At 41.6% G+C, this 27,482-nt stretch overlaps 1 protein-coding gene across 1 annotated transcript in view; it reads right to left on the bottom strand.

The window, feature by feature from the left end:
* Positions 1-27,482, bottom strand: part of CDH11 (cadherin 11) — a 157,125-nt gene that overhangs the window by 31,511 nt on the left and 98,132 nt on the right. Inside the window, exons 3-7 of the mRNA XM_047711449.1 lie at positions 14,617-15,017; positions 10,028-10,322; positions 7,063-7,182; positions 4,939-5,106; positions 414-601 (exon numbers count right to left, since the gene is read on the bottom strand). Coding sequence (XP_047567405.1) covers positions 414-601; positions 4,939-5,106; positions 7,063-7,182; positions 10,028-10,322; positions 14,617-14,844 — 999 coding nt within the window. The 5' untranslated portion in view covers positions 14,845-15,017. The remainder of the gene's footprint in view (positions 1-413; positions 602-4,938; positions 5,107-7,062; positions 7,183-10,027; positions 10,323-14,616; positions 15,018-27,482) is intronic.

Raw genomic sequence — 27,482 nt, 5'->3', positions numbered from 1 at the left:
GCCCAGCAAGGCCATGCCCCTGGATGCTTCAGATGGGAAATGCCTCTGAGCTGCCAGTATGAACAGAGTTAGCTTGGCAGAGTCAAAGGAGGAACCCCTTATGTGTCCAGGGCTGTTTGTCCAAAATCTAGATTTATCTAGCTATCTACCCTTCTGTGTGAAAACGGTGCCAAATCACAGAAAAACTCCCAGGCAGCTGGCAGCAGCCACAGCCCCTTTGTTAGCTCCCTCTGCAGTAACAGAAGGGGATATAGTTCTGTTATGGCCCAGAACTGGGAGTTGAATTGCAGTATCACGTCAGCCCCCATTTGTCCATCTTCTCGTTTCTCAGCCTCCACTCTGTGTTCCCTGCCGTGTTGCCTTGGCAGGGCTGGCTGGCCCACTCACACACCTGCGTCCTCACTCTAACTCACCTTTTTCAGTTTGACCACACCCTCCTGTGTCTCATAGTCCGTTGTGATCTCAAACAAGTCCATACCGTCTCCATCAACAATATTGTATGTGACTAAGCCATTTTCTCCAATGTCTGGGTCTTTTGCCTTTACTCTTCCTACTTCCTCCCCAGGGACAGCCGCTTCTGACACAGACATCTGGTATACGCCTAGAAGAAGAAGACATCTATTTTTATTTTCTCTTTTATTTGGCTGCTGGTATGACTTTAGATTTCATTGAATCCCAATAAACCCCTTCTCAAAGGGTTTGAAATTGAACTCTCTATTGATTGAAAACATGAAAGAAGTGAATGGATGGGAAGGAAGATCCCACACGGACTGCTTGTCAAAGAAATGTGTTCTACAAAGGAGGATGAAACAGTGTCGGGGTCCAGGGTGATGTGGTGGGGTCACCTGCCACATGTGAGAAAGGAAAACAATACTCAGCTACATTTCCCATCAGGAAGTGATGGAGGACCGTGTATGTCTTTATATGTTCAAAGAGCAAAGACTTCTTTTCATGTCTTCAAGATGGTCCACAAGTTAATTTCAAGGCATGTCTAGGTACCCAGAAACACATCCTTCTCTTTAAAAAGCAAAACAAAACAAAACTCATAGCTCCATATTTTTTAAAAAATCAAAAGCAAATTTTATTCTTCAAGGCTATGACTCTTCTAACCCTCTAGTTGACTTTCCTCTTACATCATCTCCTTCACTGTTTGATCAATAAACACTGCCTTATCGGGAAAGTTTCCCACAGTGTGGGCTGTCCATATATATTTATTTAATATTTTCTGGGAACCTGATGCATGCCAGGTGCAGCTCTAGCCCTTGGAGACTCAGTGGTGAATGAAATCGTCAAGTTTCTTCCCTTACTGAGGCACACTGAAGAGGAAAAGAAGCAAATGTATATCTATCTATCTATATCATTGCCAGGGAGAAAATAAAGTAGTGTAAGCGGTAGAGGGTAATGAGATAGTGTGTGACTGTGTGTGAGTGTATGATGGTTTGTGAGGGGGCTGGTGCATGTGTGAATGCATGTCTGGGTGCGTGTGAGTGTCTGGTATGCATATGCCTGTGTGAGTGTATATATGAATGTGTGATGTGTGTGTTTGAGTGTGTACACTTGTGTCTGTGTGAGAAGAAGAAAGAAAGAGAATTGAGATTGATTTAGAATTAGTTGGTCTGAGAAGACATCTCTCAGAAGAAGGCATCTGAACTCCCTTGAAGGGAGTTAGCAATCAATCATGTGAATCTCTGGGGATGAAAATTATAGACAAAGCAAAAAACAAATGGCAAAAACCCGGAAGTGGGCATGTACTGAAGACATACAGAAGCAAGATCGAGCGCTGCTGGAGCTTTCTGTAAAAGGTGAGGGTACATAGGTAGGCTAGGGCTCATCTATGTAAAAAGGACATTGCAGGAGATAGGAAAGACTTCAGGTTTTGTTTAAACTTGGTGGAAGCCCCTGGAAGGTTTTCAGTAGAGAAGCTGGATTTGGGATGATCTCATCTGCATGTTCACATTTTAAAAATATTCTGTGTGAAACAAGACAGAGAAACAAGGGTTGCAAACTTTTCCAAACCTACCACTTCCAAGTTGAGTGGTTTTGGACAAATTACTTAAATAAGTTTTAGGTTTCCTTCCATGAAATTTATCAGTTTCAGTACTCTTGTCTATATTGATCTACATAATGTGGTTTTGAATGCTTTCAGGTTGACCCATATGCTACTTAATTACACCATAACCTGATAGTCAAAGACAAGTGGCAAGTGTAGTCTTGGTTGATAAGTCTCAGAAGATAACTACCAATTCACAGGAAGGTTTACAGAAACCTGTTCTGATCCAGTTTTCTGCAAAACTCATTTGAATTTGTGCCAACGAAATTAGTATCTGTACCAAAGTGATGGAACTTTCCTATATCATCGCATGTGAGCAAGGGCATCACGGCTCCCTGCTAACAGTCCTGTTTGCTTTTTCCTTCCACCGACCAAACAATTTTGTAGTGTAGATAATGGAGCATGTAGTCTGTTAGAATGCCATATGAGATTTAAGCTTATTGGGGGTACTGAACCTTGTGCCTGACCAGGTAAAGCAGTCTTTCTTCATCTCGTCTGGGACCCTATGAGAACTGTTTATTGCCTTGTAATTCTATCTCAGTATCTCCCTTGCACAGACCCTTGTCTTTGGATTCCTCTGAATGATCGTGGTGCCTTCCTGGGACCATAGTTGTTTCCCTGCCTTGTTCCCCGGTTTGTAAAAAGTGCCATCTCTCTGACAATAAACTCCCAAGCTCTACCAGATACTCTCCTAATCTAGCGATGATTCCCCCAAGCACTAGCAGCATCAGCAACCTTACAACACATTGTACTTTTGTCTCTATATATACATAAACAGATTTATGTTCAAGTTCTGGCTTTGCTACTTTCTTGTTTTGTTTTTTTAATTTTTAATTTTTTTTTTGTTTTTTGTCTTTTAATTTGAATACATCTTTAATTTTAATTCCAGTATAGTCAACACGCAGTGTTGTATTAGTTTTAAGTGTACAATCTAGTGTTTCAACAATTCCAAACATCACTCAGTGCTCATCAGGATAAGTGCAGTCTTTAATCTCCATCACCTATTTCAGCCATCCCCTCCCCCCACCTCCCCTCTGGTAACCATCAATTTGTTCTCTAGACTTGAGAGTCTGTTTCTTGGTTCCTCTCTTTATTTTCTTTTACTAGTTTGTTTTGTTTCTTAAATTCCACATGAGTGAGATGATATAGTATTTGTATTTCTCTGACTTATTTCACTTAGCATTACACTCTGTAGATCCTTCCATGTTGGTGCAAATGGCAAGATTCATACTTTTTGTGGTTACGTAATATTCCATTGTATATATGAGTGCCACATTTCTCTATCCATTCATCTATTGATGGACACTCAGGCTGCTTCCATAATTCGGCTACTGTAGTGACCAATAATGGTGCTATAAACATAGGGGTGCTTGTATCCCTTTGAGTTAGTGATTTTATATTTTGGGGGGTAAATGCCCTGAGTGCGGTTACTGGATCATAGCATAGTTCTATTTTTAGTTTTTTGAGGAACCTCCATACTGTTTTCCACAGTGGTTTTACCAGTTTGCATTCCCACCAACAGTGCAAGAGGGTTCCCCTTTGTCCACACCCTCATCAGTACCTGCTGTTTCTTGTGTTTTTTTTTTATTTTAGGTGTTCTGACAGATGTAAGGTGATACTTCATTGTGGTTTTGATTTGTGTTTCCTAGATGGTGGGTGATGTTGAGCATCTTTTCATGTGTCTATTGGTGATCTGTATGTCTTCTATTCCTATTTCCTGCCTATTTTTAACTGGATATTTTTTGTTTTGGGGATGGCTTTGCTACGTTCTTTGGGCAACTTATTATACTATTCACAGAATCCAGTTTTATCTGTAAAATGTAGGCTCTTATAGAGATACTCCATAGTAGTAACTCTTCATTAAATGATGGTAGTTGTTGTAATTATGATAATTAATAATCTTACAAAATCGTTTCTTTTATTTCCCTTAGCAATCATCAATTTTGTAGAATGACCACAATCCCCCAGATAATAATAACAACTTAATAATAACAACTTATAACAACTTATGCCAGATACCATAAGGTTTTAACTAGCCTACTTAGTTCTAACAACATTCTATTAATTAAGACCTGTGGAAGACTGTATTCTCCAAAAATGGTCAAAGCCATCTCTCCCATCCCAAATGCTTCAACATGACTTTGACTTTGAACAATGGGGTCTACAAGAACTCTCCTTAAATTTGGGCAGTCTTATGATTACAGTGGAGATGATGGCATGTGATTTCTAAAGTTAGGTCCCAAGAGGTAATACAGGTTCTGCTTGATATCCTTGGGGCTCTCGCTTTCAGAACCTATCTGAGCCAATCCTTGATGAGCTACCCATGGAGAGAAACCAACACCAACTCATCAGCCACATAAGCGAGCGTCCTTGGAAATGGATCCTCCAACCTCAGCAAGCCATCCTCACCTGATGCTATAGAAACAAAGACAAGGGGTCTTCTCCAAGTTTTTGCCCAAATTGCAGACTCATGACAAAAATTATTATTATTGTATTAAACCTAAAAGTTTGGGGCAGTCCGTTTTAAAGCAAGATAACTTATTCAGTTTTATCATTACCTCTAGATTAGAAATGAGAACACTGAGACAGAGAGAGGTTAATGAATTACTAGATTACATAGCCAGTATCTAGTGAAAAAGCCAGCAAAATAGATTTTCTGTTTCCAGGGTCATAGAACTTTTTACATCTCCTTTTCCACTGACTACGTCTACTGCACCTTCACTTTTTTATGTTGCTATTGTAGTGCTTTTGTTTCCATTTTTTGCATGAATGATAAAGAGACTCCATTCTTACAGATTCCTTCTTGAAAGCTGAGTAAAGCAGGAAGGGGTCAGAGAAGGGCTGTCTGTGGCCCCATTAAAATGTGCAAGCCAAGCCCACCTACTTACTCTGTGGAAACTTTGGTGGGTTGTCATTGACATCAGTCAGTGTGATCGTCACTTTGGTTGTCCCTGAGAGTCCACCCATGTGTCCACCCATGTCCTTGGCCTGGATCACCACGTGGTACTCCTCCTTGGCTTCCCTGTCCATGTTGGGAAGGGCCGTTCTGATGATACCTGGACAGGCGAGCAGGAAACATCACATATATTCATTGATAACAACATTAAAACAAAAAAAGGCATGACACTTCAAAATCCTAAAGGCTGAAATATTTGAGGGCCCATTGCACAGATATCCACGAATAGACCCATGACTAGACCCACATTTTTGAAATGCTAGCAGAATCTTTTGAACGTCTGTTCCCAGCATGCAATTCTTAGGTTTTAACCTAATATAATTCATATTATGAATTAACCTAATATCATTAACCTAATATGAATTATATTAGGTTAAAAGTAGGTAGCATGTATTCCATGCAATATGTTAAGATGTAATTATTAAATTTTACCATCTTTTTTTTTTTTTTTAAGATTTTATTTATTTATTTGACAGAGAGAGATCACAAGCAGGCAGAGAGGCAGGCAGAGAGAGAGGAGGAAGCAGGCTCCCCGCTGAGCAGAGAGCCCGATGCGGGGCTCGATCCCAGGACCCTGAGATCATGACCTGAGCCGAAGGCAGCGGCTTAACCCACTGAGCCACCCAGGCGCCCCAATTATTAAATTTTAAAAGAGTGAGCGAAATGAGTTAAAAATACACACAATGCTTATACAAATATTTAGAGTGTACTGTCACCCATCACTGACAAACGGTGCTAAGCGAATGAATTCTACATGATCTCTGGATATCAGCACACCATCTGTATGGAAACCATGCTCACTTGAATCTCTTGGGAACATGTGCAAGCTTTTCCTCTCTGCAGATGCGGTAACATTTACAGTGGAAACAGAAAGAGAGCACCCTTGTCCGTCTCTCAGCCCTGATGTCTGTATTTCTCAGCAACACCCTTGAACACACTGAGTCTTGTTTTCCTGATCTGTTAGATACTTTGGTAGGTTCAAATTGATGATTTCTAACTAGGAGTCCTTGAGAAAAATGAAAGTTGCAACTGGGAATTCCTCCACTAGTGTTTAACATTTCAAAAATCTGGATGAAATCCCACATTTATCCTTGGTTAATCTGGAAAGGATAAAGAGCAAATGCCTTGGATGGAATCATAGCAAGAAGCTGCATAGGTTATGGTCTGAAGCGAAGTGGCTACAGATAAATAATTATATAGGTCACTGGAAATTATATCCAGTAAATGGACAAAATATCTGATTGACAGGCTCTGTGTATACATATTAATATATATTTCATATAAATTTAAGTATACTAACAAATGTGGATTATTTGTAAATATCTTTCAGATATATGGGGCATATTATAGAAAAAGCAGAAGAAAGTAGTTTAGGGGATTATCGTGGACTAGAATTTTCACAGGATTGCAGTGTTTATTCTAATAAAAGGATCCTGGAATAAAGTTTGGAATAAATGAAGTGAAACCATTTGGTTTTGGTGATTGTATTTTTTTAATCTTTTGGTTTGCCATTTGTTTCCTGTAAGAACCGTGCAGAACCTTCTTTCTGGATAAGGCTTGTTGGGAATCTGTAAGCACAGTGGAGGGAATGTGCTACGTCCCAAACACACTTGAACATTATTAACACCCATTCCCACCGCCCTGCGTGGTGGGCTTCGAAGTGAGCTTTGAGAACTTCCAGTTTTCAAATCAGCCCTCAAGTTCTATGGTGTCCTCCTTGGGATCCTTAGTTGATAATTATGATAAAATTTAAGTATTTTAAGAGAAGCTCTTAAATTTAATTGACTTTTAAGATATAATTTTAATATAAAAGTTGTATTTTAAGATTATATTTATTATTGTGGCATGGTGACACACAGGCCAAAACAATAATAAATAAGGTTCTTTGGAAACTAACCACACCCAGGCACGTGCACACACAGCGTCTTTGCCTCTCAACAACCCTGTGAGGTGGCCTTTCTCATAGGTGAGGAGACTGAGATTCTACTGGTTTAGGAAGTTGGGCCAGACTGGTCACTCACAGTGTGTCACGGATCACAATGACATTGCACGCTACCTGTCTGTGCTTCTACTGAAAAGTAGGGCTGTCCTTCCAGGATGCTGTATACTAACTTGGCGCTGTTTCCATAGGTAGGATCATCGGCATCTGAAGCGGTCACCTGGATGACCGATGTCCCTTAAAAATGAAATAAATTCATTAGCAACACTCTCTCAGCTTTTTGAATTATATTCTAATTTACGAAGGTTCATCTTAAAATTAAAAACGAAGAAAAGCCCCGCAACTATGTAACATGCTTGCTTTTCCGGGGTTGAGATGTAAAATAATCTTTTTCTCTTCCTCCTTTTCTTCCTTCCCACTTGCCTTCCTTTAAAAACAAACAAACAAACAAAACCTCCCGTAGCTTCAAAGTGAACTTTCTAAATTCCAAGTACATTGTGCTATGCTTAGTAGTTAAAATAATAACATTACTGCGAAACATTCTAAGACCCATGCAATTGAAATGTTCAGTATATCAAATAATTAAATAAAAATCCTCCCAAAGAGTATAATAAAGGATAATTAATGATGAATTGCTTTTCATAAAAGGACAGAGAGCAGTCTTCCATCTGTAGCAGAGCAATAAATACATCATTTTATTGTTGCTTTGCATGTAATAAAATAGCTCCTAATACTACATTTTAATTAATTTATGGCTATAAATATTGTACAGAATGTCGTTCCCTGGTGACATGAAAATTGCATCTTCCCACCTCTAACGGGTCTGGTAGTCATTTAACAGAAACCACCCATAGACATCAGTGGGTCCGAAGGAACCAGGGAAAGGAGGGAAGATGGAATTCCGTTTCTCCTAGCAGAGCCTCTCTTCCCTGATGGTCACAAGGGCTTGAGGGCACACAGTGCTGACTGCAGAATGGAGTGCGGGGCCAGAGGAAGAGAAAAGGCATTTAATGCTTCTGCTCCAGACACTGCTTCTGGCACATTCCATGTGTTCTGCCAGCCTACCTCAGTTCCTCATGTTTGCATCTACTGCATTTTGAGAAACTGGGTGTGAGAAGTATGAAATGTTACCATCTATTTTGCAAAGTGGATTATTATTACCAGAGTCAGGAGTTTAACGCCCATCCAGCAACCAACCAAACCCACGGTTTCTCTGACATTTTTGGCACAGGGCTAGGTTGTGGGTGGGGGGCTTGGGATCCCATTCACACAGCCTCTGTCAACCGTTTAATTTACGATTGTCAGCGACTTGTATATGGTGTATAAGTCAGTCTTGCTTTTCCTTAATTACTTTTATGTAATTCATTATTTCATGCAAACGACTTTTCTGAACTCTTTCCATACAATCAGGCACTCTTTGAGGTAGCAGGGGTTTCTAAAGGAGAGTAGGCTCTATTCTCTACTATCGTGGTTGAGCTAAGGAAATTATTAAATCTCTATGCTTCATTTGCTTCTGGAACTCCACTAAATCCATTACGACTCCTTGTATTTTCCATCTATTTTACTTAACCCTCAATGCAGTTTACATTATCCTCTTTTTACAGATGATCAAATGAAAACTGAGAAAGATGTGATCAGTTGCCTAGGTTCCTCTGGCTGGCGAGGGCCCCCTCCACAGCGCTGAGAGCAGACTCTACTCTTATAAGCCGTGACAGAAGGTCTGGGTGTTAGCCTGAAGCATCAGCAGGCTCCCGGAGGTGAGGACAATGTAGATCCCTCTGGAGTGTTGCTTGAATGACAGGCCTTCCTTCTGGCTCAGTTGCTGATGCTACTGTCCCTTATTGAATGATTTGGTTCATGTCTGCTTTTTTCTCATTAAAATCCCTAGGCAAATACCGAGAGACTAAAGGACTGGTGATGGCCAAGGAAGAGAAACAAAAAAATGAAGCCTGACCTTCATAAAATGTGAGAAGAGCCTGACTTTATCCAGAGGAGAAAAAAAAGAGACTTTTTTTTTTTTAAATCCCAAGTTCTACATGCAAGGTGGAAAGCGCTTAGGGGTTTGGGGTCACTTCCGCCTCTTAACTATTTTGAGCAGGTTGGTACCTATTCTTGCTGCTTGGTTTTCTCATCTGTAAAATGGGCAGTTTGGCCCAGATGATTCTTAAGTCCATTCAGGCTTTAAAGTCTCTGATTCATATAACCAGACCCATTCCCTGATCAGAGCAGCCCTGATCACTGTCTGAAACCTAAACCCTTCTCGGTGTGAGGCACGTTTCTCAACAGACCACAACTGCATGCATTCTATAAAACCAAACAAAAGTTACTGCAGGAGAACGTAGCCACCTGAAGAAATCCATCAGAGAAATATCCTTTAACAATGCAGCGTGGCTTTAGGCCTGATGAAAATACACATCTACTTGTAAATTATTCTAACAGATCGTGACAGCATGTCATGACTCATTGTGTCTTCTGGAGCCACTTCATAGCTCAGATAACCTTGGATAAATTAGTTAACCTATTTCTAGGTTGGGTTTCCCATCTGCAAGATGTGTCAAATAAGACCTACCTCACTGTAAAGATGAATCATAGCAAAAGTGAAATGCAAGAACACTATGGAAATCATTAATTAGCATGATGTCTACATGCAACAAATATTAACATGATCGTGACTTCAACAGACATCAGTGTGAGCTAGGGATTGAACTATGTTGCCTCTAATCCAGCAAGACTAGAAATTGTCTTTCCATTTTACAAAAAGGGACATTTTACAGAAAGAGAGATAGAACTGGATCCGGGTCACACGGCCAATGAGGGCCAGAGCCAGGATTCCCTGGGTGCCGTCATGTTCTTGCTACTCCGACACACTTCTTTATGTTTTAGAAGTTTAGGTTTTAAAATCTCAGGTATGTTTTAAATATTTGAAACTTCAACTACACAGATAACATTTGTTTTTGGTCATTATGCCATAGAAGAGGCAGTATAAATTCCACTTTCCGGATATAGGAGAGCAGGCACCAGCCCCCGCCACCCACAGGAACCCAGGCTTATAGATGGAGCAGGTCTCTCCTGCCGTACACACCCACGTTGGACCTCTCAGGCACATTCGCATGGTAGGTCTCATGCAGGAACTCAGGAGGGTTGTCATTAATGTCTTGGACCTTGACAATGAACTCCGATGGTGGCTCCAGCGGCCGGTTGGTGTCCCTGTCCACCGCCTGTGCCATGAGCGTGTACTGGGCTCTCTCCTCTCGGTCCAATGTCTTGGTGGCATGAATGTTCCCTGATTTGTCATCAATCACAAAAATGGTTCCGGCTCCTTCACCTGAGAGAATGTATTTAATGTTCCCATCACCAGAGTCAATATCGGAATGAAGCTAGGAAAAGAGAAATCGAGATTTTTAATTCCATGAGGGAGGCCATGGGGAGACAGAGTCTCACTTGCACACTGTTTGCTGTAGTACCTTCCACACACACTCACACAGACGTGCACACACACACACATACACTGTGGGAAGGAGATGCTGTCACCCACTTCTACAGATGAAGCAATGGAATCTGAGAGAAAATAATTGCCTTGGCCAAGGTCACACAGCTGGGTGCAGTGAACCCAGTGTTCGAACTTGAACCCTGAGTTTTTTAAATTCTAAGATTCATGCTTTCCTCACAAATACGCACCCATACAAAATAGATGCACACATTCGCACGAATATCACCCAAACAAAATATATATACATATGCATCTATATTAATAGACTTATTTTGAAAGAAATATGTACATAACATAAAAAATTTAAAAACACAAACATTTATGCCATAAGTAAGTCTTCTCAGTTCTGATTCCCACTCCCTCAATTTCTCTGCTCACACACAACAGTTGTTACCAGTTTCCTGTGAATCCTCTAAGATATATTTTACGCATATGCTAGAATATCTGTACAGTGAGATACATAAATGTCCTGGTTTATTTTTATGCAATAAAGTGCTATATTGCACACGTCACTCTCCACCTCTGGTGTTTTCCTATAAAAGTAAATTCAGGTGGTCTTTCACACAGATACATGCAGATCGACCTCACCCACTGGATGGATGTTATCACCTCGTTTTAGCTGTCCTCTGCCAAAGGACACAGAGGTTGCTTCCAGGCTTCTGTTGCTACAAGCAATTCCTTGATCAGACCATTCCAGAAGACCCTCTGTGAGGAGCATGAGGTATGAGAGTCTGGGGACGTGGCTGCTGGGAGGAAGCTCCCATTCTGATCACAGGCATCATGTGGGTAGGATAGATTCATAGGTATGCAACTTCTTAGACAATAGAGAGAACCTTAAATATGTTTAGGTTCTTTCTGCTTCCTTTGACAAAGCCCAGAGACATGATGGTACTTGCCTAAATCCACACTTGGCCGGACAGGAGCAGGATCTAGTTGTCCTGACTACCCATCCCGTGCCTTGCTTGATTCTGTTCTGTGTGGATCTCACCCAAAGACCACGTCTGATTTTCCTGCAGCAATTAATTCCTCACCTTCTCTTAATATCACTTCAATGTCTGAAGCTTCCATCTTAATCTGAGTTCCTCTGCCCTCATTATGCCATTTGTCAGAAGAGATAAACATTGCTTTTACCATTTCTGTGGGCTTCAAGTGTAGCCGAAGGGCTAAAAAACCCATGGTTCTACCTACTATGTAAGAAACCTCAGTATAAACCAGAAAGCTTTATTCAAAAGGCACTGATGATGATGATAATAATAATAATAATAATGTTCTAATAATAATAATAGTTCTTATTATCAATGACATTTTAGTACTGATATTATAAGTAAATGTCATTTTAATATTATTATTAATGCCATTTTAATATTACTGTTATGAAACCTAGGTCCAGAGAGCTTGTTCAGAATCACAAAGCAAGGTTCAATACATTGTTTTTAAAAATGTGTTATTTCAATTTCCCAAAAAGTATCTAATTGATTTGCAGCCAGTGGCTCAGTGAAACACCAAATACTTCAGTTCAGGGATTGTGGGGGGAGAGAGGGTTCCTGTAGGCACAAATCAGGAAGACCATTTTGATTTTAGTTCACAGTGTGTCTCAGGAAAATTAAAAGAAAAAAAAAAACCTTCTTTCAGAACTTGTTATTCATAACCGGCTACGTATTGTCATGAAATGATGGTTACTGCATTTCTCGTGAATAATTGTGAGTAAAATATGAAGTTATTGAGCGACCTCCAAAGGATGAACAGAATTGCCCCAATCTTCATATAATTTCCACAGTGAGGGCAGGATCCCTGACGCTGTTCCCCTGGCTTCCTCCCCAACCCCCACAGTCTGTTATTTGTTTCTTTTCTCTGCCTCAGACCTGGCATAAGTTAGGGGCTTGGTCTTGTGAATGAGAAACAAGGAAATCAATGCTTATTTTAATAGGAGTGTCTAGAAGGGAAGTTTCCAGGGGCTTTCATGGATTACATGTGAGTTTGGCCAAGTTTCTTGAGAATTACAGATTCTAGTTCATGATCAACCAAATATCTGAAAGAAAAAAAAATGTAAAACCATAGTGCTCATAATTTTTCCTCTACTTTGTTTTCAGATTTGTAAGTTGGATATAAATTTCTCCTTTTTCTCTCTCCAACAAAGATGACCTATACAACTGACAATGATATTTATTAGGTTCCACACAAAAAGCAGTTTGGGAAACCATTCAATCCTATCAGGGGATCCAGTTGCTGAGGCATACATAGCCAATTCCTAATGCCAAAGACTGATGGCTTCCCCCTCTGCAGAGCACAGCATGATACAGACTGTGTTTCCTGCAAGAAATCTGAAAGTCCCTTGCCTGCCAAAATCTGCTTTTTCAGAGCAGCGTAAAGCACTCAACCTTGAATGTCGTCAAATCAAAGGTCATCGAGTCTACTCCCTCTGTTCTCAGGGAACTATATATCCACAGTATCTCAAAAGGAAGATCCACAGGATCCAGCCCTTTTTGTCTTCTTCCCCTATCCAATCTGACATCTCGCACTCAATCCCATGTGCCTATATATAAATATCATTCACTGCTTACTTTTCTCCATGTTTTGCCCTATGTTCCCCTTTTAGTGGGCATGTCAACCGCTTGCTCCACAGAGATAAGAAAAGGGTTCTCCAGGTCCTGTCTCTTCTCAGTCCCGCACCCTAACACACACACACTGTTCCCCACTGAGATAGTCCCCAAGGCAGGGAGGTTCTATATCCTCAGAATAATTGAAGCACAGCTCCCCATGTTGTTCAGGCTGCAACGGCCCCCGCCATGACTGAAGTCTCGTCTTCCTCTCTGGGCACAGAGCCCATCTCCTCATGTAGGGAATTCACATGCCAATTATTTCCCTGGGTTCCCATTTCCCCCAGAAGACTTCTATTTTGGGTATAATCTTTCCATTTTTGGGTATACATGAATGAAATTCTTTCGGTATGTTTGGCATTGAAAAGGCACTTTCCCAACCCGGAACAACGTTATTGAGATGCTAATATGAACCTCTTCCAAATATGTCAATTACATAAATATGCATTGCTGTTCTCATGTTAAAGAACAAACTGAAATAATTCCTTGGAATATAGGAGGCTTAGAAATTAGTTCACCTCAGATCTACCCTTGGCCTTTGCCCCCTTCACGGGATAACTCCAAGTCCTCTTTCAAGTCACAGGTCATTACCATGTTCTCTATGACTTTCCTCCATCCTTCCCAAACATTCCCATGTAAATGTGTAATAATTTCTGTTGAATTTCTTCATTATCCTCTTCTCTGTGCATGTGTGTGTGTGTGTGTGTGTGTGTTAATCGCTTAGGTAGGTGTGTCTTTTCCACTAGTCTCTGAACTCTTTCAAGACCAGAATACTTTATCCAGGTTACCATTGGCCTAGCTCTTCCCCAGAGCACAGCAGGCTTTCATTCTTATGCAGATGAATACCTATCTCCTTGTCGTTAACACCATCATCCTCTGAAAGATGGCTGCACGTTTAAAAATAAATGATAACGGGCAATATATTTTTTTAACGTATTTCAGAATGCCTACCCTTTGCACCTTTTTGGAGGGGGTACACAGAGAATGCAGTCTTAAATACTGGGAGGACACTCAGATTATCCTAACTGGGTGTTGTCATCCCTGATCTAAAGCGCATAAAATCCCACCCATTCTTAAGACACACCCGTTTCATCAAATATTGACCAAGGCCTCCCCAAAACTGGTCTTAGTACCAGGACCTCAGGACACAGAATGACACTGGTTGGGTCAAGGGAGGGAGACAGGCAAACAGACCCGTGTAATTCAGAAAGGAAAGCTCTCACAAAGAGCAGGGCGGGTTCTGAGAGCACAAGGAAGGGACGTCCACCTTGGAGGTAGGGTGTGGTCAGCCAAATGCCCTCCATTGGAGAATGGGTAAATAAATAATGGTTTCAACTTAGTGGACTACTGCACAGTCATTAAAAATGGAGTTTAATGGTATATTAAGTGGAAAACAGAAGTGTTCTTAATATGGATAAGTCTATGAATGGGGGCGGAAAGGCTGAAATATGTTTGAACAATGATTTCATGGTTCTTATTGAAGGTCATTAGTGCCCCCTCCCCCCAGGAATTTTCGTTCTTGGCCAGACCCTCCTGCTGGACTGGTGAGAGGGAGAAATAAGCACTGCAGAGCAGCGGCCTTACCCTGCCCACGAGCACAGGGTCAGGCCCGGTGTACTCCTCGATCACGAAGAACTGGTTCCAGACCCAGCCTCGCTTGGAGCGCTGAAGCACCTGCCCCTCCTTGCCCTTCTCATGGTGCCCGTGGAACGAGGGTCGCAGGTGGCCCCGCCGCTCGGTGGTGAGGGCCTGGCTGTGGCACAGCACGCCCAGGCACACCAGGGCAGCTTGTAAACAGTAGTGCTCCTTCATTTTTGGTTACGTGGTAGGCACAGGAGAATGCGGCTGTCACCCCTCTCAGCAACCCCGTGGTGGGCCTGGCCAATGGCGGCCTCCTGGACGTGTCACACAGACCTCTCTTGGAATGGAATGTCTCTGCTCACTGAGTACATCACGTCAGGGTTGCCCACTTCCCCAGTCGGCTTCTGTGGGAAGAGAGAAAGGTCAGATTAACCGCAGGCTACATCCCCAATTAATTTCAACCCCACTCCATGAAAGAGTGGACCACAGCTGGGGAAGCAGGGGGCGGGCTGAGCAAGAAATTGTCCCTGCTCTCGCAACTTCAGGTGTCGCCGGTGGGATAAACTCTTACACAAAGATGACCCTCGAGGTCTATACAAGGATGAACGTGTGCACTGTGTGTGCTGTGGAATGCAGCTCCAAGGTCTCAGTGTCCGCTTTACCCCTGACTCACGCCCTTACCAGGGGTTTGGGGTAAGACAACAGCTCCTTGAGCTCAGCTTGCTCCTTTACGAAATGGGGATGCTAATCACGCTCACTGAAATGTCGACACAGGTGTTAAATGATTAATACCTCTAAATCCCTTAGTACAGTGTCTTGTACACAGCAAGTTCTCCATATTTATCAGTTATCGTTATTGATCATACTTGCACTAGGGTACGTTTCCATTCCTAGAGGAACTTAGGGCATTATGGGCATCCAGGAGAAGAACATCTAACTGATGCGGATTAAGGGAGGACAGAGAAGAGAGAGGGGACAATTACGGGAGACTCTCTGAATGTGGGATGGCTGTGCTGCAGCCTAAAGTCAGAGTTACTGTGATCAGAAGGGAATGTATGGGATGACCATGCAGAGGGAACAGCATGCTTCAAAGCCCAAAGGTCCTCATAATGCACAGCACATCCCCACACTGGTCAGCATGACTGGATGGTGTAAGGAGGAGAAAAGCAGCAATGGACCCTGCCAGAGAAAGGAGGCTGGGACAGATCCCGAGAAAACACTCATGCTCACTAAAACACTTGTCAGTGAAATAACAGACCAAGTCCTCATGGTGGTTCAGTGAATGCTATGCTGTGACTTAATGAATAATCCCATTGGCTCTTGTTTGATCAAAGGCCCACCCAAGAACCTGAAGATAGCTCCTTAACCTGGCAGTCTTAAAACAGAAACTTTACAAGCTTTTTCCAACCGTGAAATGCAAAATAAAAGAGCATACCCCACCAACTGATCCAAAGGTCTTGTTCCTGGCTCCCAGCCATGGCTCAGCTACTCATCAGTATAAGGATGGGCCTTCCATGTGCCTTGTAGGTTTCTAGTCTACAGTTACTCTGGTCTTTAATTTCTGCCTTGGGTTCCTGGACTTCTTCACTAAACTTAGTCTTGCTGCTGCTGGAAACTTAATTATCCCCTATGGAACTTCCCTTGCTTGTTCCCCTCTCTTAGCACCCTGCAATTTCTTCTGAACTATTATCCTTTTCTCTTGGTGTGCCACCCAGACTCCAGCTGGAAGTCTAGCTCCCAGAACCCGGCAATCCCCATTACCATGCCCACTACTGATGGAGACAGCTCAGAAGAGTGCTGGACATGGAGCATAACATTTTGATACTGACGATGACACTTCAATTCAGCACTGGTGAGTCTAAATGAAACTGGTGAGCTTCTTGAGCATTGCAGAAAACAAAATCATTTAATTCCTAGCTATCTAGTATGAATGTAGTGGTGGTGGGGGAAGGGGAACATAAAGGAAGGAGTATGAATCTTGGCATAGTGGAATGTACCTAGATTTGGAGATCAGAGAGACCTGGGTTGGAACACTGCTTCTATATCTTATAATATAGGTGATGTTAGTCCCACCAGTCAGGCATTCTGAGCCTCTAGGTGTGCTCTCATCTGAGCTACGGGGATGATAAGAATTGCTGCACGCATATAAGGCTGCATGGGCACAGTCTGGGTTTCTTCCTCTCTTCCTAGAGTACCACAATTCAAGCCCTCAGGTATCACTCAGTAGAAGGAGGTGCTTTGGCCTTACAGATGGAGATGCCCAGAAAAGGCACTTTTCTGGAAGTGAGGAGTAAGAGTTACATGGGGATGCCAGAGCCATCTGGTCTAGTAGTCTAGACTTGGTAAAATTCTGATCTGTTGGAGCAGAACATTTTCCCTTCTGATGGCCTTTGACTTCATCAACCTAACCCTTTCTGCTTCCTTTGTCATATGGCAAAATGTGTCTAGGGAGGCCACAAATGTGCAGATAAGTTCAGGTGTCCATCACTGCCCCCAGTACACTCTTTGATGTTAGTCTCTTTTCAAGGAATAGGGAGTCCAATATTTGGTGTAGACAGACATCTCAGGGTATGGAAAAGACTATGTAGAAAAGAGAGAGATTAAACAGATGGCATCGTCATTGAACAGCTTCATCCTCAGACTCGGGGATGCTAATAATACATGAAACGCTGTTTCCTGCTATCCAAACTGATTGTGTGAAAAAAACACAGAGGGGGACCCCAGGAGGAGTCAGATCCTAAAATGAGTCAATGTGAAGCAACAGGAAGATCCCTCGGCTTAAGTCAGGAAGCGAGATATATGGTCAAGAATCTGCCAATAGCTTGTCATGGGACCTCGTCATTTCTGTCTTGGTACATTCTCTCCAAAATGAAACCATTGGGTGACATGTTCTACAAATGGCTCCCAGCTTCATATGGATGGTTAGAACTCCAGTGAGAAGCTGTTGGGGATTTATTCTGATTCATACACCATCTCTTTACTAAACTGGATGCATCTTTATGATTGGGATTTTATGTTACACATGATTATAGGTCCAATGCTGAGCTTTTGAAAGCAAGCCATCAGTAAAAGTTGAATGTATTATTTGAACCCCATACTTCAAGTGCAAACTTGATACTGCCACCAAAGTATCTCAAGAAGAAGAAACAGCAAAGACCATATGGTGTGACAAGATCCCTGCCCATTTTACACCATGCCAAGTATTAAGTGTTCATTCACATGGTGATAAATTATTCTTGCATATAAACTGTGAAGTGTATTTGAAAGAAAGGGTTTAATTAAAGTTCATATTTCTACACCTCTTTCTTCTGGCTGCCATTTTGCTGTAAAGCACAATTATTTCTGACACCAGAAGTGTTAAAACTAGATGACAACTTTTTTCCCTTGATAAAAAAAATTCTAGCTTGATACTAATGAATTTAAGAGTTTCCACATGACCCCAAAAACAATGAAACCATTATTGAAAAGATGAAATTATCTATTCTCTTTTCTTGGAAATAGCAAAACTAACTTGCTTTAAAAAGGAACTCATTGGACCCATTATTTGAAAGTATTTATACAACTACAAGTAATATGTAATGTTACTTTAATGATTAGCCTCAGGTATGTATAAGATGAATTTTAAGACATCATTTTAAAAAATTACTTTCAGAATGAAAATTCACTTAGCAAAAGCTTTTTCTAACTACTCTTCCAATAACTTTACAAAGAGTAATTCAGCTATTTATTTCTATAACAAACAGGAATAGGTACTATCAATATTCTTATTATAATGGTTGAGGAAGCTGGGGCCCAGATAAATGAAGCAATTTGTGCAAGGCTATGCTTCTGGGAAATCGCAGAGCTGAAATTTGAACCCATGCCATCTGGCTCTGGTGTCTGTGTTCTTAATCAGTGAACAATACCAACTCCTGACATTTGTTTCTGCCTGAGTTTATAAGGAAATGATATGGTTACTATGATATGGGTATTGTAACCTAGAAGGCACCTGAAGTAAACCAACATTAGAACTTGGTATATAATAATATGACTGGTAAAAATAGTAATAATAGTTAATATTCGCCCATGGTTATGGTCTGCCTAATACTCTTCTAAATGCTTTCCATGAGGTGAGTCATCCAATTTTCACAATAACCCTACACAAGTAGTATTATTGCTATTCCCATTTTATAGGTAAGCAGTCTGAGGCATAACGAGATTAAATAACTCATCCATGGTTACAGACCCAGCAAGTGGAAGATCTGGGACATGAACCCTAGATATTTGGCTCCAAGACCTCTATCCTCCTCCCCTACAGTGCTGTGCCATATTGCCTTTCTAAGAGAAGACTGTAGAGCTAATATAGACATACATCCTGATACACACGTAACAGTCTTAAAATGATAGCGATTTAAGTTTTAGTGGCACTGGTGGTGACTAAAATACTAAAAACCAAACCAGAAAGAGGATAAAACATTTTATAGCAGAGACCGAAGGGAAGATGAACAGGAAGTGATTACATCAGTCCATCAACAGCACAGTACAACCAGGCCTTTAAACAACACATGACACAAAAGTTAATCTTCGCTTTTTATTTTTAAACGCCCTGCTTCAGAGTTTCTAAATGTATATGTTTCAAAAATGTGTTCAGAAAGATTATTTTTCTTTTTTTTAAAGAAATGTTTCTAAAATCTAGAGATCTGATTGATGTTTTCAACAGTAAAGAGTTTGCAGGGAACACACATGAAAATTAATAGGAGGCAGCCCTCCTAAGAAGACCTTGACATTGGTCATAATTAGAGAAATATATCAATGTTCTAATTGGTTTCAATAAACCCCCCCGAGGCAACTCTCAAACAACCCTTCCATTAAAGCACTTTCTAGCGGTATGCCAGGATGTCTAAGCGTTGGGGTTCCACTAAAACATATAGGTGGACTTTATTTTACAGTGGGAGCATATTGCTTGGAAGGAAAAATAAATGTTGTTGAAAGTCACAGGAGTAATAACATGACAGGAAAATGGATTTGCAAAACCACCAGCTCTAAGTGGAAGGCTCGCCCCTCTATCTTGAGAGCAGATAGCCCGTCATAAGCTATTGCGCCTTGAGCATAAAACCCTCTTGCTGTGCCTGCTTTTGTCTCCGTAAAAGACAATGACATATACGGGTGTTTAAGTATATTTGGACTCCTGCTGGAAATTGTTATCGGGTAGAGAAAGAAAGAGGAAAGCGCTTAGCAGAAAGCAAGTGGCTTTGGTTTTTCAGCTTTCTCCTCCCCACAGAGCTGGAAGGATCAGACAGACTGACCTGTTCTTTTCATTTCCAGGGAGCTAATTTACAGTTAAAGACAGGTTATCATTACATTAAGAATATTATCGAGGCCCGCACCAGAACTCGAAACTCCAAGTTCTGCATGTGCAGTGTCCCCTTGTGGGGGAGCTCGGGGGCTCTGCTGTCCACTTCAACAAACACAGCTTTGTAACCAATCGGATTCTATTATGCAAATTAATTCAAGCATATTTTATTCCCCTTTCAGATCTCATCACTCAGCACTGAGCTGGTCTCTAGTTTCAAATCAAATCACAGGAATTATGCCATGTCTGTGGAAATCACAGAGAATGGGAAGAGGAAGTATTATAAGAACTTTGAATCATATTTCTTCTTCCCTGATTTCTACACTTTGGAGCAAAGCATAAGCTTGGGGTAATAATCACTTCTGCTCAGGTGCAAAACACACAGGCAAGACTGCAAAAGGGTCATTGTTGTTCCAGCTCTGATACTAAATTCAAATGTCAAAATATGTAGCAAATAGGGCCCCTTATCAGTGACCATAACGTTCTCTAGGGTGAGTGGAAATTTTAAAACTGCTGCAATGTAAGTCTGATTCCCTTCTTCTAGAGAAATAGAGAACCATGTGAATGTCAGCTTTGAAAGTGAAAAGATCATTCACTGCCTCCTGTTGGGCAGACCTGTGTCCAAATCCTGGTCCTGTCACTTACAGGCTACATGACCTTGGGTATTGATGGTAGAGATTATCCTTGACCCAGTGCTTGATCTTTCTAGTGGTGGGCAGTATACTCAGGGCTTGGGACCTATTATTTAATTGTATCTTTACCCCAACTTGTATGTAAATATCACCCAGATTTTATCTACAAGGAAAGTGAGGCTCAGAATGGTTGAGTAAATCACCCAAGGGTACATCCTAAATCACTAGCAAGGCTGCTATTCAAATTCAAGTTTATGTGACATCAGAACCCATGCTTTTCCTTTACCAAACTCTGGGAGCCCATGTTCCCCTCATCTTCAATATAAGGAGAGGGCATGATCCATCTTCGAGGATCATCTCAGCTGCAAAATTGTATTCGATATTGAAAATAATCTTTGTTAGATATAAATTTCATTTATTTTTCAAGTATGTAAAATCAGCCTCTATGTTTTCAGGCTCTCATGGCCACAAAGTGTCACTAGAATCCAACTTCGGTTCCCAGACCCCAAACATGTAGAATCATTCCATGATTATTTACTTATCTCTTCAAATAATTAAGTAAACTTCCATTAATAAGATGATTAAATACAACATGTGCAATGAAGAACTTATTTTTTGTGCTCTACTCAATCCTTAAGACAGCCTTTTACTCACTGTAATATTTTAAAATGTTAATCATTAAGATGAATAACATATATCAGCACATAAAGGAAATAATGTCAGCTGTGTCATCTCAGACTGAATAAACACTGTATATGAATGCGTGAAAAGAGAAAGATTTATTTTCAAAAAAAATTTTTTTTTTTTTTTGCATGAGCTAAAATACCTGAGGGAAAATTAGGGCACAAATGGCAATGATAAACAGATGCTCAACATGATGTAACTTCATTTGTGGTATCAGAGGCCTGTATGTAAATTTCCCTTTGTCTCAGAGCAGTAAATATCTATAAAGCTTTCTTCATTTGCAGTTCCTTCATTCAGCAATAACTTTTCACAGTGCCAGACCTGGGTTGGACCCCAGGGATACACAGACTGCTGTGTATCTGTGATCTGTACAGAGACTGTACTCCAACAACGGTGAGACGTCTTCTAAGCAGATGAATAATGGGATAATGGGATCGTGCAAGCAGGACTTTTGTACACAGCACCGAGGAAATGGGGAGCACATCTCTGCAGATGAATGTGTGGCATATCATTCCAGTCCTCTGGTCCTTGCCCACTCCTGCTTCCTCCAAGTAAACACCTATCATCTCTTCAATCTCCACCATGTGAAGTTTCCGTTCTCATCTTGAACCACGGCTGATTGAACTTCATCTAGTTCAGCAATAACCAAACCTTAAATTGATCAGTGATTGTTTTAAACTGTGTCATCTGGCTCATAAGGACAAGCTGAGTGCATAAGATCACCTGGGAACTTGAATGAAAGAAAACAGGAACCGTGTTTCCGTGAGCGGGGGAACTGAAACAGGAAGGTGATGGGCTGCCTGGGGGATGGAGTAGTCATCCTCCATGGCCAAAGATTCGGTGAAATCAAGGTTATGAGCAAGCCAGTTAGTGACCAAATAGAAACAAACATGGCCTCTGTCCCCAAGCCAGGTAAACAGCACGACACATGGCCTGGTTCTCTGAAAATCTTGGCAATGAAGGACTGCCCTCCACCTGCTGTCTCCATGGGGCCCACCATACTGATCTCCTGCTTCTCAGTTTCCATACATCAAATGACAATAAGTCTCCTATAAGTGAGCCAACTTAAATGCTTTCTTTTACCCTCAAGACAGCAAACCTAGTAAACTACAATAATCAATAGGAAAATGTTTGGTGGTTCTTCTGATAAAGGATGAAGTACTCTAGCTGTGGAGATCATTTGTTCATACATAGAAAATGCCTTCTTCATTTCTGAATATCCAAGAAACACTGGAGCCATAGGGAGACTTTCACAACAAAAGTCAAGACACCTGTGTTCTAGCAAAGATTCTGTCATTGAACAGTTATGTAACCTTAGAAAAATATTCTTCCTCCTGAGACTTTCACCTTCCCATAAAATGGGAGGCTAACAATAGCCTATCAAGCCTATCAAGGTCTTCCATGTCTACCGGAGCCTGTGAGCCTGTGCTGTGCTGAGACAGAGAAACCTTCCCTAGATGGAGGCTGCACCTAATTTAAAAAGTCTGGGTCCTAGCTGGCAGGACTGCTCCATGCACACCAGGAGGCTGCACTTCCATCAGATATAATGGCAGTGGCATTCTCTGGAACTAGGCAATGCAGACCCCTGTTAATGTGACAGGCTTTGAGTCCCAACTTTAGGAATCAGAACACACCCAATGGGCAATGGGAATCCACTAAAAACTCTGATCTAGAGATTGATGGAATCCAAGCTGTCAGAGGTATACGGGAGAAAGTGGCATGAGAACTGGGAGTTCTGACACAATTGCTAACAGCATGGGCTCAACAGTCAGAGGGGTTAGAGTGCTAGAGCTCAAGAGCTAGGGCTTATTCCTTAGGTGTATGACTTGGCCTCCAAGAATCTCCATGCCGCCATGTTGAAAATGTGAAAACAAGAGGAGCACTCTCAGAGGGAGAGTTAAAGTGAAAGGAGATGACGCATGGAGAGAACCTTGTATGAACTTGACATGGTCTGGCACACTGCAGGTGATCAAGAGGATAAATGAGGAGTTTTGTTCCTTCAACAAGAATGCATAAACATGTACTATAAGCCCTGGATACAGGGATATGACATACCATACACATACCACACGCAATAATGTGCAAGCCTAACGGAAGGCTCTGAGAGGCTGTCCATCAGGAGGAGCTAAACAAAATAATACTTAGAACAGGAATTGTTACATACGACACAAGTAAATGAGGGAAATGAGATAAAGCAGACCAGTATTTTCCAATAGAAATATAATGGGAGTTGCATGTATAGTTCTATCTAGATGCCACATTTAAAAAAATATATTTTTTATTTATTTGACAGACAGAGATCACAAGTAGGCAGAGAGGCAGGCAGAGAGAGTGGGGGGAAGCAGGCTCCCCGCTGAGCAGAGAGTCCGATGCAGGGCTCGATCCCAGACCCTGAGATCATGACCCGAGCCAAATCTAGATGCCACATTTTTTAAAGTTTTAAAGAATGGGTACATTTATTTTAACAATATCTTTTATTTAATTCAGTATGCCCCAAATGGTATCAGTTTAATATGTAATAAATATATGGATTATGGAGATATTACACACACACACACCAGGTTTTTTGTTTTTTGTTTTTGTTTTTGTTTTGGTCCTAAGACCTCAAAACCCAGTGCGTATTTTAAACTTACAGCACATCTCTGTTTGGACTAGCCACATTTCAAAAGCTCAATAGCCTTACATGGCTACTGGCTACCATTTAGGACAGCACAGTAGAGGATTCTAGCATATCTGGAGAGAAGGGGATGTGGTCAACAGAGACTTCCTGGATTCATTACAGTCACTCAGGGAGAGAGATAACATGGCTCTGAATAGGAAATATAAGCCTCTGGTAGAGGTAAAGGTGCCCTTCTGGAAACCATGCAGATGTGGAGGGCCTAGGGAAGTGGACAACGTAAGAAGGGCAGAGCGTGAGGCTGTAGTCTGAAGATGGCGCTGCTGCTCCTGGCCTCAGGAGGAGAGGGGCTGGTTTGGGGATAAAGCATATGCCTTTGGTTTTAAGTGGGTTAAAGCTTGTGAAGCCAATGGACTGAGGCTCCCGTGAAAAGTGTCAGGATAGAGCTAACTTTCTGAGTTCTTCAAGAGTAGGTATTATCTGTGTTAGCATTTCTGTTTCCAGTTTGGGCGTTCTGCTGCATTATTCATGGCTAGAGTCTCAGAACTGCATGAAACCCTCCCTTGGACCTTCCACTCTTGTTCTTTCTTCGGTGGACAAATAGGGAAAGAGATACAGAAATGACAAGCACCTTGTGCAAAATAGGAAAAAAATAACAAAAACAAAGTGCACAAAACCTAAAGCCCTCACTCTGTAGAGGAAACATGAAAGAGAAAGCGTGGAGCGGAAGATAATTTATACAGCATCTACCCTGCCCTCTTGCTCCCCAAACCCAGAGTAAAAGTAGTCCTCCCTTTCCAACAACTTCTATGGAAACAACTGTCCATATTCTATAAGGGAAAAGGCATTCTTAGATAAGGACCTGGGAGCTCTCTTTAAGGACTGTCAGTGGAGAACCGGAAGAAGGAAAACAATCTGCATATTATCGCCAGAATCTGCAGGGAACCACTTTCCACAAAGAATGCTTTTTTTTTTTTGTTTTTTTTTGTTTTTTTGTTTTTAAAGTATAAACAAGAAGAGGAATTATCCCAAGGTGGTCTTAATAACTGACAAGGGCTTGATGTGGTTTTTCTGAAATAATTACTAAAACAAGGGGAGAGAGTGCCTCAAATCACCACTACCGAGACTTCAGAATTTTGCGACCTCCAGCCTGTGACCCCAATCCACGGCGGTCCACATGCATCCGACCAGGGTAATCAGCCTCTGACCAGAAGTGAGGAATGCAGAAAGTCAAGCTGCTTTCAATTACTGGAAGCTTGACTCTGACCAGAGTGTGGGTGGGCTTCTGGAGGTCTCTTTCTAACGTACCTCCCCAAACCATGCTATCGTGCTAAGAGTAGAGTAAACTGCCACATTTATTTATTTATTTTTTGGGGGGGCCTCTCTACATATGCCACAGATTTTTCTCACCTCCCCTGATTTTTAGAAAGCAGACACCAACAATAGCCTCATAATGATCTCATTGTAGTTTCAAATAATCCAATCTTTGAAGCCCGATTCTGTCTTTTCGGATGTATTAACGTCATTTATCAAAAGTAATGGGATTTTTAAAAAAGTTGAGCATAAAAGAAAAGTAATGGGATACAGCAAACCAGTCAAGTGCCTTGTACATGTGCAGAGTATTTTCTGAAGCATATGCTGAGCACTTTCAGGCAGACAGGACTTTCAAAGGCAACGTTAAGTGTCTTTTGTGGGTCTCAGATAATACGGTTCACTTAATTAGATTTTCCATAATCCCAGGTTAATCCTATGGTGAATTACAGACGTGAGTTTTGACTTGCCTGGCAGAAACATCTACTACTATAAATGCATTTCTGGAAAAAAAAATATGTATCTTATTTATAATTCATTACCAAAATCATTGAGGCATAGAGACTGCCTCTTCTTCTCCCTTGCCCAGGGAGAAGTGACCATTTCCACTCCTTTGGACGAAATTGGCCTTTTAAGCAATTTAATAAGGGCACTCCTAATATCTTTTGTTCTTGATTATGCCTTCCTCTTCCCCAAGATATATGAAGTTCTCTAAGATTTGGAACATACCTGACTCCTCAGCACGGAGTATAATTATGCATATAGCTGATAGGGCCTCAGTCTTTTATGAAGCTTAACATTTAGACTAGTGTCCCTAGAACTTGACTGCATAGTAGATGTAGCTGGGGAGTCTTAAAAATCCCATTGCCAGGCCTTATTTAACACCAAGCAAAATAATTGAAAACCAGGAATTGCCATTTTTGAAATTCCTCAGGTGGTTGTGGTATACATTTAAGGTGAGAACCACTGGTCTAGAGCTACATTATCCATCCAGTATGGTGGCAACCTAGACACATGTGGTTTTTTAAAATTTAAATTAATTTAAATGAAAAAAAATTAAAATTTTACTGCCTCAATATACTAGTCCCATGTCAAGGGTTCAAGGGTCATTTCTGTCATAGAAAAGAGTTCTATGAGTCTGTGTTGGTCTTAGTCTCTAAAACATCATCACCTGGTCTGTTGAGCGAGTGAAGGTATACGAAGAACACTGCACTAGGCATTCCAAGGTCAGCCACAAACTCACTGTGCAATGTCCCATGGTCTAGAATTCTGTTTTCTTATCGGTGAAACCAAGGGCTGGATAGGACGGATGGCTCTCCAAAGACAACCAGCAGAATGCCCCCCAAAATTAAGAGGAAAGGGGCTGCAACAGGCATGGTCCACTAAACCTTCTGGCCCCATATCCCCCAGCAAACAGAAGCCCAGCCAGATTAAGCAAAATGTGTCCTAGAAAAGCAGTTCGGCTGCATTCAAAAAAACAAAGGAAGAAAAGAAACCACTTCTGAGACCTTGATACCTAACAGACTCACTGTTTCAGCCCATCAGCGGGTTAGGAAATTCCTGCTTCAGCGCCCATGATCTCCTGGGTTGGGGGTTGGGGACCATGGGGCCACTGACAAGGGACAACTCACTTCACCTCCCTGAGTCTGTTTTCTCTTATGACAAAAATAGTAGAAAGATGCCTGACCTCCCTGGCTCTCAAGTTAATGGAAGGGTGGAAAGAGATAATGGGTAGGGAAGCTCTTTGTAAAAACATAACATCCACTGTCCAGGTGAGGAGGGAGATGATGAAACGCCGACAGGAGCGGCAAGTTCCATTTCTTTGGGTCATTTTTCAAACTTGGCTTTTAGACTTTAGTAATGTAGTTGTAGATAAACGCAAATGACCTCTTAACATTCCAGGAAGGAAATGTGATTACATTCCTTTTCTCTGATGGGGATACAAACTCTGTCAGATGCTGCAAATGGGTTCCTTTCTTGCACCTGGGTACCCTCTCTGTTGGCTTCTGGACCTAAAAGGATTCTGTGATGCTGACTTGTGAGGATGTGGATCCCGGATGTAGCTCCTTGGCTGAGGGACGGTGTGTGTGGTGGCGAGAGAGGGACGGCAGATTCAACAAGAAAAGCTGTGAAAATAGACTAGAGTCCCAGACCCTATAGGGATCCAGGCCAGAAGGCCCTCTGCAGATATGGAGTCTTTCAATGATCTGGAATAAGGGACGGGAATGGAACAGTATGGGAAGTGTGGTCAGAGCTGCCAGGAATGGGTCACATGAGATGGCATGGGCTTTCC

The sequence above is a fragment of the Lutra lutra genome, chromosome 17 (assembly GCF_902655055.1).
Source record: "Lutra lutra chromosome 17, mLutLut1.2, whole genome shotgun sequence".
Classification (NCBI taxonomy): domain Eukaryota; kingdom Metazoa; phylum Chordata; class Mammalia; order Carnivora; family Mustelidae; genus Lutra; species Lutra lutra.
The sequence above is the reverse complement of the archived record's forward strand: the minus strand, read 5'-3'. Positions and strand labels throughout refer to the sequence as shown.